The 13366-nt window shown below is 42.8% G+C and overlaps 1 protein-coding gene across 1 annotated transcript; it reads right to left on the bottom strand.

The window, feature by feature from the left end:
• Positions 1–82: 82 nt before the first annotated feature.
• si:ch211-71n6.4 (para-nitrobenzyl esterase) lies at positions 83–12949 on the bottom strand. Its single transcript, XM_056278723.1, has 10 exons — positions 12832–12949; positions 11646–11914; positions 10597–11017; positions 9165–9272; positions 8806–9002; positions 8438–8637; positions 8278–8336; positions 7450–7617; positions 2664–2891; positions 83–1583 (listed from the first exon to the last, which is right to left on the bottom strand). Exons 2-10 carry the CDS (start codon positions 11907–11909, stop codon positions 1441–1443), a joined length of 1788 nt encoding a protein of 595 aa, XP_056134698.1. The 5' UTR covers positions 11910–11914; positions 12832–12949; the 3' UTR covers positions 83–1440.
• Positions 12950–13366: the final 417 nt, after the last annotated feature.

Raw genomic sequence — 13366 nt, 5'->3', positions numbered from 1 at the left:
TGCGCGAATGTCCCTCGTTGATCGCAGGACCTTATTAATTCGTTTGTGGCGCCATCTGCTGGTATTAAAACAAAACAAAAACCCAACAACAAATGTTTTATTGTGTATTGTGAAGGTTGTGGACAGTTTTAATACAACAAATTCACTCTTGTGATACGATACACGTGTCAATCAGTGGTAGGAATTGATGCTCATTGGTAAAATGCATAGTTAGGTGTGTTACCTGAGTACAAATCAAGCATACATTGCAATAAAAAAGGTCAAACACAAAGTAGTTTCTGAACCAGATGAGTAATGTTTCTCATTATGTTAGCTGGTCACTCACACAGGCTGGAATCCCAAACAGAGGACTTCTAAAACAAGGCAGACCTGAAAGTGTCTCTAGTGTCTGTGAGACCACTTTCAATAGGCTTGAAGAGGTGTGAAAGACAGGCAATGTATGTGATCAGAGCTTTGTTAAACATTTTTGCTAAATTTGAACTAGTTAAGAACATTATGTAAGAATAACTTTATATTCAAATGGCATGCTTAATGTGCTTAATTTTAGTGAGGCATTCACTTAAGACAGTGCAAACAGTAGTCCTTCTCAAAAGAAATATCCAATATAAAAAAGCTGCATTCCCAATAGCATGTGTACAAACAATAAACAAAACAAAACAATCATTCTCATATTCCCCCTCACTTTAGTTGAGATCACTTATAAGGTAAAGTTAAAATTCCCTTTTCAACAAATCTTAATTTCCCGTTACCAAGTTTAAATTCCCTTTCAGTTTTAAAGTTTTCTTGCACCTGCAAGTTGGGGCATCCCAACATTTGAAACCTCCTCTTGAAAAATGTCTTATAATGCCTGATCATTTGTATTTCATTTGAACCAGACAAAACAAGTATAGAGGGCTTGTAGAACACTGGATTACAATTGCTCAATTTCTGTAATAAAGAACAAATTAACATTGGTTTTGTTTTTTTTTGTTTTTTTCATGCAGCGAGTATCACAGGAGAAGTGAATGATGCAAAACATGCACTTACTTTGTGTCGTGGCCAAAAGAATGATCTAACTTCAACAAGAGAGTCACTTGCTAGTTCAGTATGCAACTTCCATTCTTTTCAAACTCTCAAACCATGACAAAAATCCCTCACAAATACTGACTTCCATACCCCACAATGCACACCCGCACTTCTACAATCACTGGTGTTGTTCTTCAATTTGGTCTTCATGAAATGTGTTCGCATTAAGAGTTTACTTTGAAAAAGCTTCAAGTCTTATGGTGACAGAAAGCGGTTTCCAGGATCTACAGTGCATTACCTCAGTAGAATAAAGCATTAATTTGGATAAAAGGGAGCGGCTGCCAGTCAGCTGAACCGGGTATGGGGTCAGGTGACCTGCTCAGTCATCAGATAATGCAGAAAGTTCCCAGGGGTGAAGGTTCAAAGGTCATGTGGTCAGTTGACCCAGGCATATTGATAGAACCCATTGTCCTGCCAGAGTTGGCACCGCACAGCTGAGTATTTATAGACCACTGACAGGCTATGGGACAGGAGAGCGGTGGCAGATGGGTATTCAGGCCACAGATCCACCATCTTACCTGGAAGACAGAAGTATGACGGAGATTAACAGACAAGACAACAGTGATTTGTACCCATATAGAAAATCATTATCTTCCTCTATACTTAAATGCCATCCCATCCATTATCTGAACCGCTTATCCTGCTCTCAGGGTCGCGGGGATGCTGGAGCCTATTCCAGCAGTCATTGGGTGGCAGGCTGGGTGACACCCTGGACAGACTGCCAGGCCATTTCCATCCAAATTCCATGGACATTTTTTTTGTTTTTTATTTCCCCCCCTTTTTTCTTCTCAATTGTACCCGTCCAATTACCCCACTCCTCCGAACCATCCTGGTAGCTGCTCCACCCCTTCTGCTGATCCGGGGAGGGCTGCAGACTACCTCATGCCTCCTCCAATACACGTGGAGTCGCCAGCTGTTTCTTTTCACCTGACAGTGAGGAGTTTTGCCAGGGGGGTGTAGCATGTGGGAGGATCACGCTATTCTCCCCAGTTCCCCCTCCCCCCCATATGGGTCCCTCGACCGACCAGAGGAGGCGCTAGTGCAGCGACCAGGAGACATACCCACATCCAGCTTCCCACCCGCAGACACGGCCATTTGTGTCTGTAGGGATGCCCGACCAAGCTGGACGTAACACGTGGATTCGAACTGGCGATCCCCGTGTTCGTAGGCAACAGAATAGATCGGTACGCCGCAATTCCATGGACATTTTAAGCAAATGTTTTGAAAAAATAAAAAATGCCAATGCGAGTTTCCTGTAGAAAGATTATTCACTATATACAGGAAGTGATATGACTGTCATCATAAACATTGAAGAGGAAAAGTGAGAACAGTATATAAAGATTACTTGCTATTACAGCAAATCAAAAATCCAGTTTCCATCACTCTATTGCAACACCTCTGTATTGATATGTCAACTACTACAACTTGTTTGCAATATTTAGGATTTTTTTTTTCCCTTCAGAATTTGACATTTCTACTCAGCTTTTGTAATTCACAATTTCAAAATGAACATAAAAATGTAATAAAATCCTAGCTTACTTCAAGTCAAAGACTCAGAGCCTCAATCTGTTTACATACTCAGTGGAAAGTGTCATTACCCTCTTTGGCAAAGTTGACAAGATGGCGTGTGAAGAGGGCCTGAAAGTCTTTGTCTCGACCAGAAGGGGGCTTCCCCAGTACTAAGTCCAGCCCACCGAAGAACGCCACGGCATCCAGGCAGTGGAAAGAGAAACGGCTGGGGAATGGCATCAGGCCCCCCGAGGCATTGACAGCAACAGACGGTGTATGTGTCACCACATAGCGATAAACAGGACTGTGCAGGGCCGCTGTGGACACAGAGTTCATTCAATTTTCCCAAAAAACACATTAGTCTGGTCAGTTAAGGGCAAATATGGGGTCAAGGCTGCAAAAAGTCATTCACATTTGAGCCAATGTTTTTCTGTTAATTTAGGGTCCAATAAAGAAAAAAATGCAAGGAGCCCAAAATTTTAGGTGGGGGAAGTCTCTGAAATGGCCACGCCCACTTTTTAGGCCTGGAAATCAGTATCTCGGCTCCTGAATGTCGCAGAGAGCTGATCATGGGCTCAAAAGAAGCAGAAGCACCACATTTATATAAGCATTATGAACAAACATATACCCCAAAACCTTTACTTTTTCAGGTATTTACAAAAAACTAATTTTCACTGGTCACATACATGGCCACGCCCACTTTTTAGCCCTGGCACTATATCTCAGGCTCAGCTCTCGGAGGTTGCCCCGAGTTGATATTGGGCTCAAAAGATGTGGAAATAACTATTTATATTAGTGCTCTAAACAAATATACTGTATGCCCTAAAACCTTCACGTTTTGAGCTATTCATGAACATGTTCTTTTTTCCATTGAATTGATCAGCAGCATGCAATCAACTTTAGCCAAATCTGTGCAAGAAGGCTATACAGTTTGTTTGAGTAAAAGTGTTACATCTACTCATGGAGTGCTAGTATTCAAGTTGACTCTTTGTTATAAGAGGAGGAACCCAGTAACCACCAAAGAAACAAAGCAAACCATGTGAGGTCCAAAAAAATCTTTATTTTAACCTCACACATCCCATCAGACTGGATTCAAACACTTGCTGAGGCACTTGCAATAAATGAGACATTTCATCCCTCTGCCAGCACAAGAACATGAGGTACACTTATTAGATCTGCAACTACACACCCCTGTTACTTGAGACAATGTATCTCTTGTGGAAACTGTGCTCCACTTGACGAAGAGTTCCTCTCCTTCGGTAGTCCAACCCCATTCAATGACAGGGGGACAAGGGAGTTGTAGCAGGCTGTTTCCCCACAGCCATCCTGCCTGGAATGTAGCTCTCAACAGATGCTGTAGAAGCGCATCCTGACTTGGGGGTAGGTCTCTCAGCTCATCATTAACTGAGTGCTTGAACAGCTGGAATCTGAGCTCATCTATACTGACACAGTTGTACAGTCCAGTCTTGTTGTACCAGCTCATTACCCAGGGCTCAATAACTTCCATGCTTTCCTTAACTGTCTCGATACTAGGGCAGCAACTTAGTCCTCTCAAAGCAGCAGTGAGTTCTGTGGACTTACTGTGGTTTATCCAGGCTTTGTATTGAGCAGTCTTTGAGTGGCCAAAGAAGGCGCTCACAGAATCACAGCCACTAAAAGAATGGAACACAGGCATGGCATCGGCCACATCTCCACCAAGCTTCTTGTGTGCTTCTGTGATTGAGTAGAATTGGCGTTTGCCAGGAACTGCAAAGTCAACTATAAGTTGCAAGTCATTACATACTGATAGGAACTGTGTAGTGAACCCTAGTAGGATGACTACCACATCGGAGTCGACTGTTCTAACTGTAACTGACTTGATCCCCTTGTTTAGCATGTGCATCACATGGCAAATGATGCGGTTGTCAGCCTCCTCAAGCATATCTATGCTGTCATAAAGCTGGATCTCGAAGCTTTCGCCGAAGTTTGCAAGCACCTTTCTGCCGTAGGTGATGCTGAACTCCTTGTCCCAGTTCCACGCTTGTGCCTTAGCAATCCTGGCGAACATTAGATTCAGGGCTACTTTGTTGTCTACATTAGACAGAAAAGCTTCAAAGAATTGCTTAGATTCTGGCATGGTGTCATTCTCACTGAAAGCCATCTGTGAACTACCTGCTGATCCCCGGTTCTTCCTAGTCGCAGTCTTGATACTCATATTCTGGTAGAGGTCAGCCACAATGTCAATACGATTGGCTTTCTTCTCATGACCGATCCTGGCAATGCTGTTCAACACTTTGATTACAAAGTCTTGGAATGTCATGCCTTTGGTGAGAGACTTTGCCATGATTCGTACTTGCACAGACAAATCTATCACAAGTCCTTCTGAGGATGTAGATTGAACTTGTACACCGATGTCCTTAAGAATTTGAGACTTTTGGCTATGATAAATATCTCCATCCTTTGTTGACAAGGCGTCGGGTAAACCTGAAATTGAAATGAATAGTTAAGCTAAGTGTAACTCTTGGGCTTACTGTCAAATCAATTAACTTGAATGTGAAATTGAATCAATGAATATCACTGTATTAAAAATCTGGTAAGACTTAAGTAACATCTAAAATATTTGAATAACTGACTTTATATCAATTAGTTTCACCTGTGAATTCACCACCAAATAACTTCCTTGTCTCTTCTTCTCTTGATCTGCAGGCCTCCTTCAGCTTTGCAAAGGTTCCTTTGGGTGGCTTGATTGCAGGGCTAGCGAGTTGGACTTTTGCACATGAACTTGGGAGTTTCAGGGCATTTCGTGAGATGGTTGCATTGACATCCTTCTTACTTAATACAATTCGCTCCTGCACAAACTGGTCATGCTGAGTTTTGCCGACTGTAAAGACAAAACTGGAGTCTTTACTTATGACATCTGGGAAGGGAATGGATGAGTTCAACCTCATGAACTGAGCTTCATCGAACGGGTTGGTAAGGATACCCTGGTACACCTTGAGTGTGTGGCTTGAAAATGTTTCCTTGAAGGAATCCAGCATTTCTTTGTGCCTGTGTGATGGATCTTGACCTTCGACCTCATCTAGGTAGCGCTGGATTTCGGGTAGCGCAAGTTCGAGTTTCCTGAAGAACTCTTGATCTTCCCGATTGATGATATCGACATATCCAGTGTCAGACTTGATGACCTTTATGTTATGTTCCTGCTTTTGATCACATGCAATCTTTGAGAATGGGTTGTCTCTGGTGTTTACTGTGAAAGAGCCTGAAAGAAATTCCTTGAACAAGTATGGGTGTCTCCATTTGAGCTCTTTGAGATCCTGAAGAAACACTGATGCTCATCTGGCATAGTGTGTATGATCAAGTGCAAAGAAAAGAGGAATGAGCTGCTCAAGTGCACTGATCATCATGATGAAGTTTGCCTCTCGAAAGGATCTTATGAAGATAAGAACCTTCTTGATTGTGTCAACAACATTGTTCCAGTAGTGAAACATGGGGCTGTTTTCATTGGCCACCCAGTTACTCCAAGTCAAACTGTTGTCCTCTAGACGTTTTGCCTGAAATGCTTCATCTCTCTTCTTGGCCAGCACCACAGCCAGGAGTTGAATACAGTATCTAGCCTTCTTTATGGAATTCACATCGCAGACAGCAGTTGTCAGACCTGTGATATTCAGATTAGCTGAGGTTAAGATGGTATCAAGGCCAGTTCCTTTTATCAACTGCCCAACACAGACAAGAGAAACCTTCTCAAGGTGCAGCCCACCCATGAACGCGAAGTATGAATGAGAAAACTCTTCCCCCATGGCCCACTGTATCATCTTCTTGATGGCATAAAGGGGCTGATCGGATCCACCCACTGCAACCTGGCCTGGGTTAAGATATCTTGTGTATGATACTGCTATTCTCATGACATGGAGCTGAAGACAACTAAGATATTTTCTAAACTCATGATTCGTGTGTGTATTGTGCTTCATGCTTTATAACATAGGCAGCGAATGAGATTCATGTCAAATATAGCTTTTTACAACCTTCAGGAGCTGATACGTGAAACGTGACCAGTAAAAATTAGTTTTCTTAAAATATCTGAAAAAGTAAAGGTTTTGGGGTATATGTTTGTTCATAATGCTTATATAAATGTGGTGCTTCTGCTTCTTTTGAGCCCATGATCAGCTCTCTGCGACATTCAGGAGCCGAGATACTGATTTCCAGGCCTAAAAAGTGGGCGTGGCCATTTCAGAGACTTCCCCCACCTAAAATTTTGGGCTCCTTGCATTTTTTTCTTTATTGGACTCTAAATTAACAGAAAAACATAGGCTCAAATGTGAATGACTTTTTGCAGCCATTTTGCCTTAACTGACTAGACTACATGTATGTCAAGCGTTGACTATCCCTTTCGACTAAGTTGGCTGGCTTTTTAGCTTCTGATTGATAAGGAATATTTTCTTTAAAAAAAAGAAAAAAGAATATAGATCTGAAAAATAGATTCCTGAACACTGCTCTTGCATGGCATCACTTTTTATTAACTGAAATCAGAGAAGTTCTTCATCACAGATGATGGTGTAGCAAGATTGAAACCCAAGTGAATAAAAAGTGTTGCTTTGCAAGAGCAGTGTGGAGGAATCTGTTTTTAAGAACTGTCTTTTTTTTTTTGCCCGATGCACCTGCACAAGACAGGTTTGGAGGTGCGAATAAATAAATAAAACAAACAAAAAGAAAAATTGGGTTGGCAGCACTCTAAAAACCCCAACCTAACTGCCTAGTTTCAAATTACGAATTTAAGTTGTTTTTTTTCCTCAATTTTGTCAACAAACTTGTTTTTTCAGTGGCTGTGCAATGTTGTGCATCTGTCAGTGGAACCGTATGACAGCATGCAAACCACATTAAAAGTTTAAGAGAACATACCTGCTGCCCTCTGTGCAAGGTCATTGTTGGGACACGTCACCCTCATATCAGACACCATGGTGGTATATGCTTTCTCTGGACAGCGGTCTGCTGTGGGACATGGGGCAGAGCTGGGATACAGGTCCAAAGCATCCTTGGGGAGTTTCTCACCGAAAAGTCTGAGTTTAGCTGAATGGATACAGCAGATGGGAAATGTTTCATCATGGGTGCAGCAGGACATCCAACCCTTTAGGCACACTCAGGGCCAGTTTATCCCACCAATAAACATGATCTATTACAGCTCCCTATTGGCGCAAACAGCCAGTTCCTCTAGAGGGCAAGACAAGAGGCTTCAAATCTGTTTAGAGAGCATGCGTAAGGTCACTTACTCTTCAAATTAACGTTCAAATGGGCAAGACGCTCATTAAGACTTAATAGCTGCTGAATTAGCCAACTGTCCTTGTATGATATTAAGCCATCTGTGAACTTTAAGGACACAGGCATAAAACCAAGTGTAACACAATATTTTAAAGACTAACATAGTGTTTCAAGGTTAATAAATGCAGTGAATATCTATAACTAACATTCTAACTCATTTAAAACTGGTGAATTTGACAGATTAGGAACAAGCCTAAATCTATTGAGGAAAAACTGTTTTTTTTCCTCCACCTCAAACTGACATTACACATTAATCATACATCAAATTTGTCCTACCTGCAACCACTTTTCACAGCTTGCATCTAGATGTACAACATGTTCGCACTTTCAAGCCTGACCTCAGGCCAATTTACTGTCAGATTGGACCATGAAAAACAATAATTTGGTACAAGCTCAGGTCAAAGCCCTTACATGTCACAAACCACTCATAATCTTGTGAAGTCCACATAGAGATGTTTTGAAACGGTGGGCTAGAAAGAGCACAGATTACGGTTAATTTTTTGTTTTTTTGTTTGTTTTTACAACAGCAGCTAAAACTGTGATGAATTTCAAACCAGTAAAAAATATCTACCTGAAGTCAGTCTCTTGTTCCGTTGTCCCTATAAGGAAAGGGACATCACTATAGTTTCCTCCTTTCTCCCAGCTCTCAAAAGGTGCGGCAGGGAGAACGTATCCATCCACCACTGCTACGGGCCCAATGAAACGCCCTCTAGTGGGCAGATCGATCAAATCATGTGCAGCCCACGACGGGTACTCTGTCCATGGGATGGCCTGAAAAAGGGGTCAACAGCCAGGTTGATGTGAAATAGGTAGCTTCATTCAAAATATATTTTGCACAATCATTATGTATGATTGGGGCTTCTTTTTTTTAAAAATTTTTTACTTGAAAGTGTTACACAGTAATTGATGCAGGGAGGGGTGTAACCCCTGTCTCCCCACCTGTAGAATATGTTTGGTAGAGAGACTTCTGAGGCAGGCCAGGTCTTTGCAGGCCGTTTTCTTCAGGAAGACCAGGTTGTCTGACTCTGCCTTCTCCAGGGATGCGTTGTATATGTAAGAGCCGCTCATGTCCACTGCCGCATGGAAAAGACCCTTCGCCAGGGGTGACATCATCAGTGTCCACACAGATGTCCCACCTTACATAGATCGATTTAGAAATTTAAAAAAAAAATAGAGAAGATTAATTCACTGCACAACAGCTCTTTTCACTGCCCGTACAAGTGATACATAATAAATGGTTTCCTATTGGTTAAACAGTTGCCCATTTAAACATTTCCTTTTCATTAACATTGTCCTACCTGAACTTTGCCCAAATATGGTGACCTTCCCGGGGTCCCCTCCGAACACATGGATGTTCCTCTGGACCCACTGCAAAGCTGCTATTTGGTCCATGAAACCGTAGTTTCCTGTGGGGTGTTGGGGGTATTGAGAGGGGACACACAAATTAGCAATAAAAATCTGCTTTGGCAAGGCCTGATTTGCTGTACCTGGTCTTCCCCATCAGAAACAAGAGCTTTTACAGTGGTGTTCCAGAAAGCTTTAACTAAATTTGACCCTCTCTAACTGAGGGAACAAGGAAATCAGACTCGAAATGCATTTAAAATCAGATTTGTAGGTGTGGAGAGCAAAACAGAGGGGTGGCTCTTAAAAGTTGAAAGAATCCATCCATACATTATCCAAACCTCTTATCCTGCTCTCAGGGTCGTGGGGATGCTGGAGCCTATCCCAGCAATCATTGGGCAGCAGGCCATCACAGGGCCGATGCGCACGCACGCACGCACACACACACACACACACACACGCACACACACCTAGGGACAATTTAGTATGGCCAATTCACCTGACCTACATGTCTTTGGACTGTGGGAGGAAACCGGAGCACCCGGAGGAAACCCATGAAGACACGAGGAGAACATGCAAACTCCACACAGAGGACAACCCCCCCGGGGGCTTGAACCCAGGACCTTCTTGCTGTGAGGTGACCGTGCTAACCACTGCACCACCGTGTTACCATTTGAAAGAATTAATTTTCCAAATCACCATGCCATGCAGGGCTGTGATTTCACAGGCCATGTTACATCAAAGTTGGGCACAAAATGTACACATTGACATAGTGTGGGCTGAATACAATTGGTGTTGTTCTTATACCATGACACAAACATTTCTAACAAACTTGAATCACACTCTTTTACATATGAGTCATTGACTACAAATTCACCATAAAACACAATGGGGAAAAAAAACATTAGGATGCCAAACCTTTACAGACCTCCAGCTATGCAAATTCCACTACGATTCATTTAAATATTCATATATTAATGGAAGTGTCTATGCCCTTCTATACGGCCGGTAGGACTCAAGAGTGCAATCTGAACACAATAAATATTTTTTTAAAATTGCGCTGAAATGGTAAATAGCTTATTTAAATGAAACACAATAAACTTCATCATACTCAATTCAGCTATCAAGACTTATTGAAAAACCATTTTCAAAATATGAAAAACATCAAAGGAATGATTGGGTAGAGAGAAAGGTAAAGACATGCAACAAGGTAAAAAGCCTGGTTTTGAACCAGGTATGGTGTGCACTTGTCTGGGACAACATGGTGCATGCTTCACAGGTTGTGATAAAAATGGCTCCTCCCGGAAAATAAAATAAAATTGAGTGCTTGGACTTTTTTGCCCTCTCATAAACCACATCCCTACTCGTTGAACACTTCCAAGAACAAACCTGACGTGTTGGAAGGGGATCCTTCTCTTAGTATCTCCAGTGCCATGAAGCCAAAAGCATTGAGCCTGTAGTTGAAGCTGACGTACACCATTTCCGTGTCGGCAGCTAGGCGCTCTGTGGGAGAGTAGCCCGTCTCTCCCCCACTGAGCATGTGCAGGTAGCCTCCATGGATCCACACCATGACAGGTAGTCTGGCATCAACTTGCAGGGTGGGCGTCCACACATTGACGAACAGACAGTCCTCCTGGCCCATCAGCTTTCCCGTCTGCGAGAGTGGGCGCAGCTGGGGGCACATGCTGCGGAAGCGGTTGGCATCTTGTATCCCACTTCTGCACAATGGCTTGGCCGGTGGGGCCCAGCGGAGCTCCTCAACAGGAGGAGCAGCGTAACGTATGCCCTTGAAGGAATAGGCCCCATTTCTCTAAAAAAGAAAAAGAAAATGGCAGCATTTGTCACCATTCACATAAAATTAGTACCAAATCAACTAAGGGGTTGAGGTGATAAGTCAAAGTATCAGAGTAATAACCTCTTCCACCTAGCCTTGTGAGCCCGACTAATTTGTCAATTCAGTCACACTGATATCATTAGCAGTTTGGATCGAACCTCCTTATAATGCAGAGCAAATTCAAAAAGGCCAGCCTGTCCAAAACGTGGAGGGTCAAATCACACCTTTGGAGTATGATCCAAGGGGGCTAGGTAGTTCATAGAAGACGTGGCTGAATTATTAACACAAATGGCAGCAGTGGCGAATGGTACAGTTGTATAGTGGAAACTAAAGCATGTGCACATGGTACAGACACACTTGTTGTCACAGAAATCAATGCACTTTGCCAGATTTATCACTTTGTCTCTACTGTTATTGTTGTTATAATTCTGCTGCATCTCATGGACCCACCTTTCTGAAATCAATCTGAATGAGGAGGCCACAGTCAATAATAATATTAATAATAATAATAATAATAATGTCCAAGAACAATTAATGTAATCAATTAGAAATATTGGTCTGGCTCACAAGGAAATCTTTAACCATGATAAGAGAGAAAACTTGCATGTCTTCCTCGGTAGTCTCCGCAGTCGGTGGACACCTGGGCGAGCCCCGGGGGCAGTGTCTGGGCTATGTAGGCCAGGTAGCCAGCCAGGGTGAGCAGCAAGAGCACACCCAGACAGATGAGGAAGATGCAGCGTTTGGAGAGGACCAAGAAGGGACTGATGTAGTGTCGGTGACGAACATACTGCACATCCTCTTCCCCCTCTTCCTGCACCAGATATCGGTACTCTGTCCTCTCAGGGACCTCATACGCGTCCTCGTTCATCTCCACTGTGGGGCGGAAATAACACATGACGATATGACCTCTGGTCTGGAAACGTCATTGCAAAGCTTTTACATAACAACTGTGGGGGGTGTGTGACGAGGGGAGGAGGGGGAGGGGTTCTTTTCTCCAAAAACTTTTTTACAAAATTAAATTAAACAAGTTTTCGATAACGAACCAAATATTGTTTTGTGTTGCTGTAAAGTCCCTTGGAGTAAAATTTTAATGTGTGATACTGGGCTATACAAATAAAATGGACTTGTCCTAATTACAACTGAAGTATACCGCTGTTATGCTTTCAACTTCCTGGGTGAGAACATGGGGACGGTGAGTTTTCCATAAACAACAAGTGAAGTAAAGGGCCAGGGAAGAATACGCGGATATGCATGTTCCTGTGTGTCCTCCGGAACTGTGGAGAAAACGCATTTGTTGCAGCTAAGCTAGTATCGTGCGACAGGGAATGTCTTGTCACTGAGCCAGACCGCCCAATGTTTCCAACCAAAACCCTAAATTATCTTGCTTTTTTAACAAACACATTACCAATTAGATGAGAAGTCTTTCGACACGGTTGGTATGTTCGTTGCTAAAGTAACAAGCGATTTTTTTTAAGAATTGGGCATAACCGAACTGCACATTGGAAAACGAATTGCTGCATGAGTCCACTTAATTCAAAGGCACGTTATCGATTTGACTTGATTCGAGTTCCAAAATGGAAAATAACTTTTTTTTCCTTTTTTTCCTTCTCCCTTTCAGCTCTTCCACTTGTCTAAGCGAGACATGAATTACAGTAACTCTGAGGCAACGTCTTCAGATTTGGGAGTCTTGTTTGAGCGCGGCAGCTCCGGACAACTACCCACTGTACACAAGTCCAAATGACTGCAAAGCCACCGTAGTATAAGTTAAAGAGAGACTTGCAAAAACTTACCATATCCGCAAGAAAATCAACGCGCAATAATAAACCTCAGCACAACTGACGCACTCGACTCTCCGCCGCCGCCGCACGTTGTGCGCATGACCGTCCGACTTGTTTTGCAACATTTAAAGAGACAGTGTGACGCGGAGTGTCTCCCCCTCGGAACGATCGAGGTCTGTGGGTCACCCTTCGTATCTCGTTTACCACCATTATTAGCCCGGCGCTCCCATAATGTAGAGCCATCCCCAAGCGGCTCTGTCGCCTCTGTCATTAAAGAAACAACATCAGTCGAGTCAATACCCACCGCTGCCTTCATGGATATGGGTAAATGTTGTCACTAATTGCTTAATTAGGGAAATTGATTGAGAATCCTGGAGGGCTAAAATTCTGCCTTGTAAGGCATTTTATCGATTGATCTATATTGATCTGGTTGGAAGGTAGCAGACAGTTTGTAATTATTTTACCCCACAGCGACCTCGCAATAGGCATTTCCGTTGTTTTGCATTTCTTTATGAAAGGGTTGCTTCAGCTCGCAAATTGTAGTTTA

This window comes from Lampris incognitus, chromosome 4 (assembly GCF_029633865.1).
Source record: "Lampris incognitus isolate fLamInc1 chromosome 4, fLamInc1.hap2, whole genome shotgun sequence".
Classification (NCBI taxonomy): Eukaryota; Metazoa; Chordata; class Actinopteri; order Lampriformes; family Lampridae; genus Lampris; species Lampris incognitus.
Note: the sequence above shows the minus strand (reverse complement) of the source record. Positions and strands in the feature narration are given on the sequence as shown.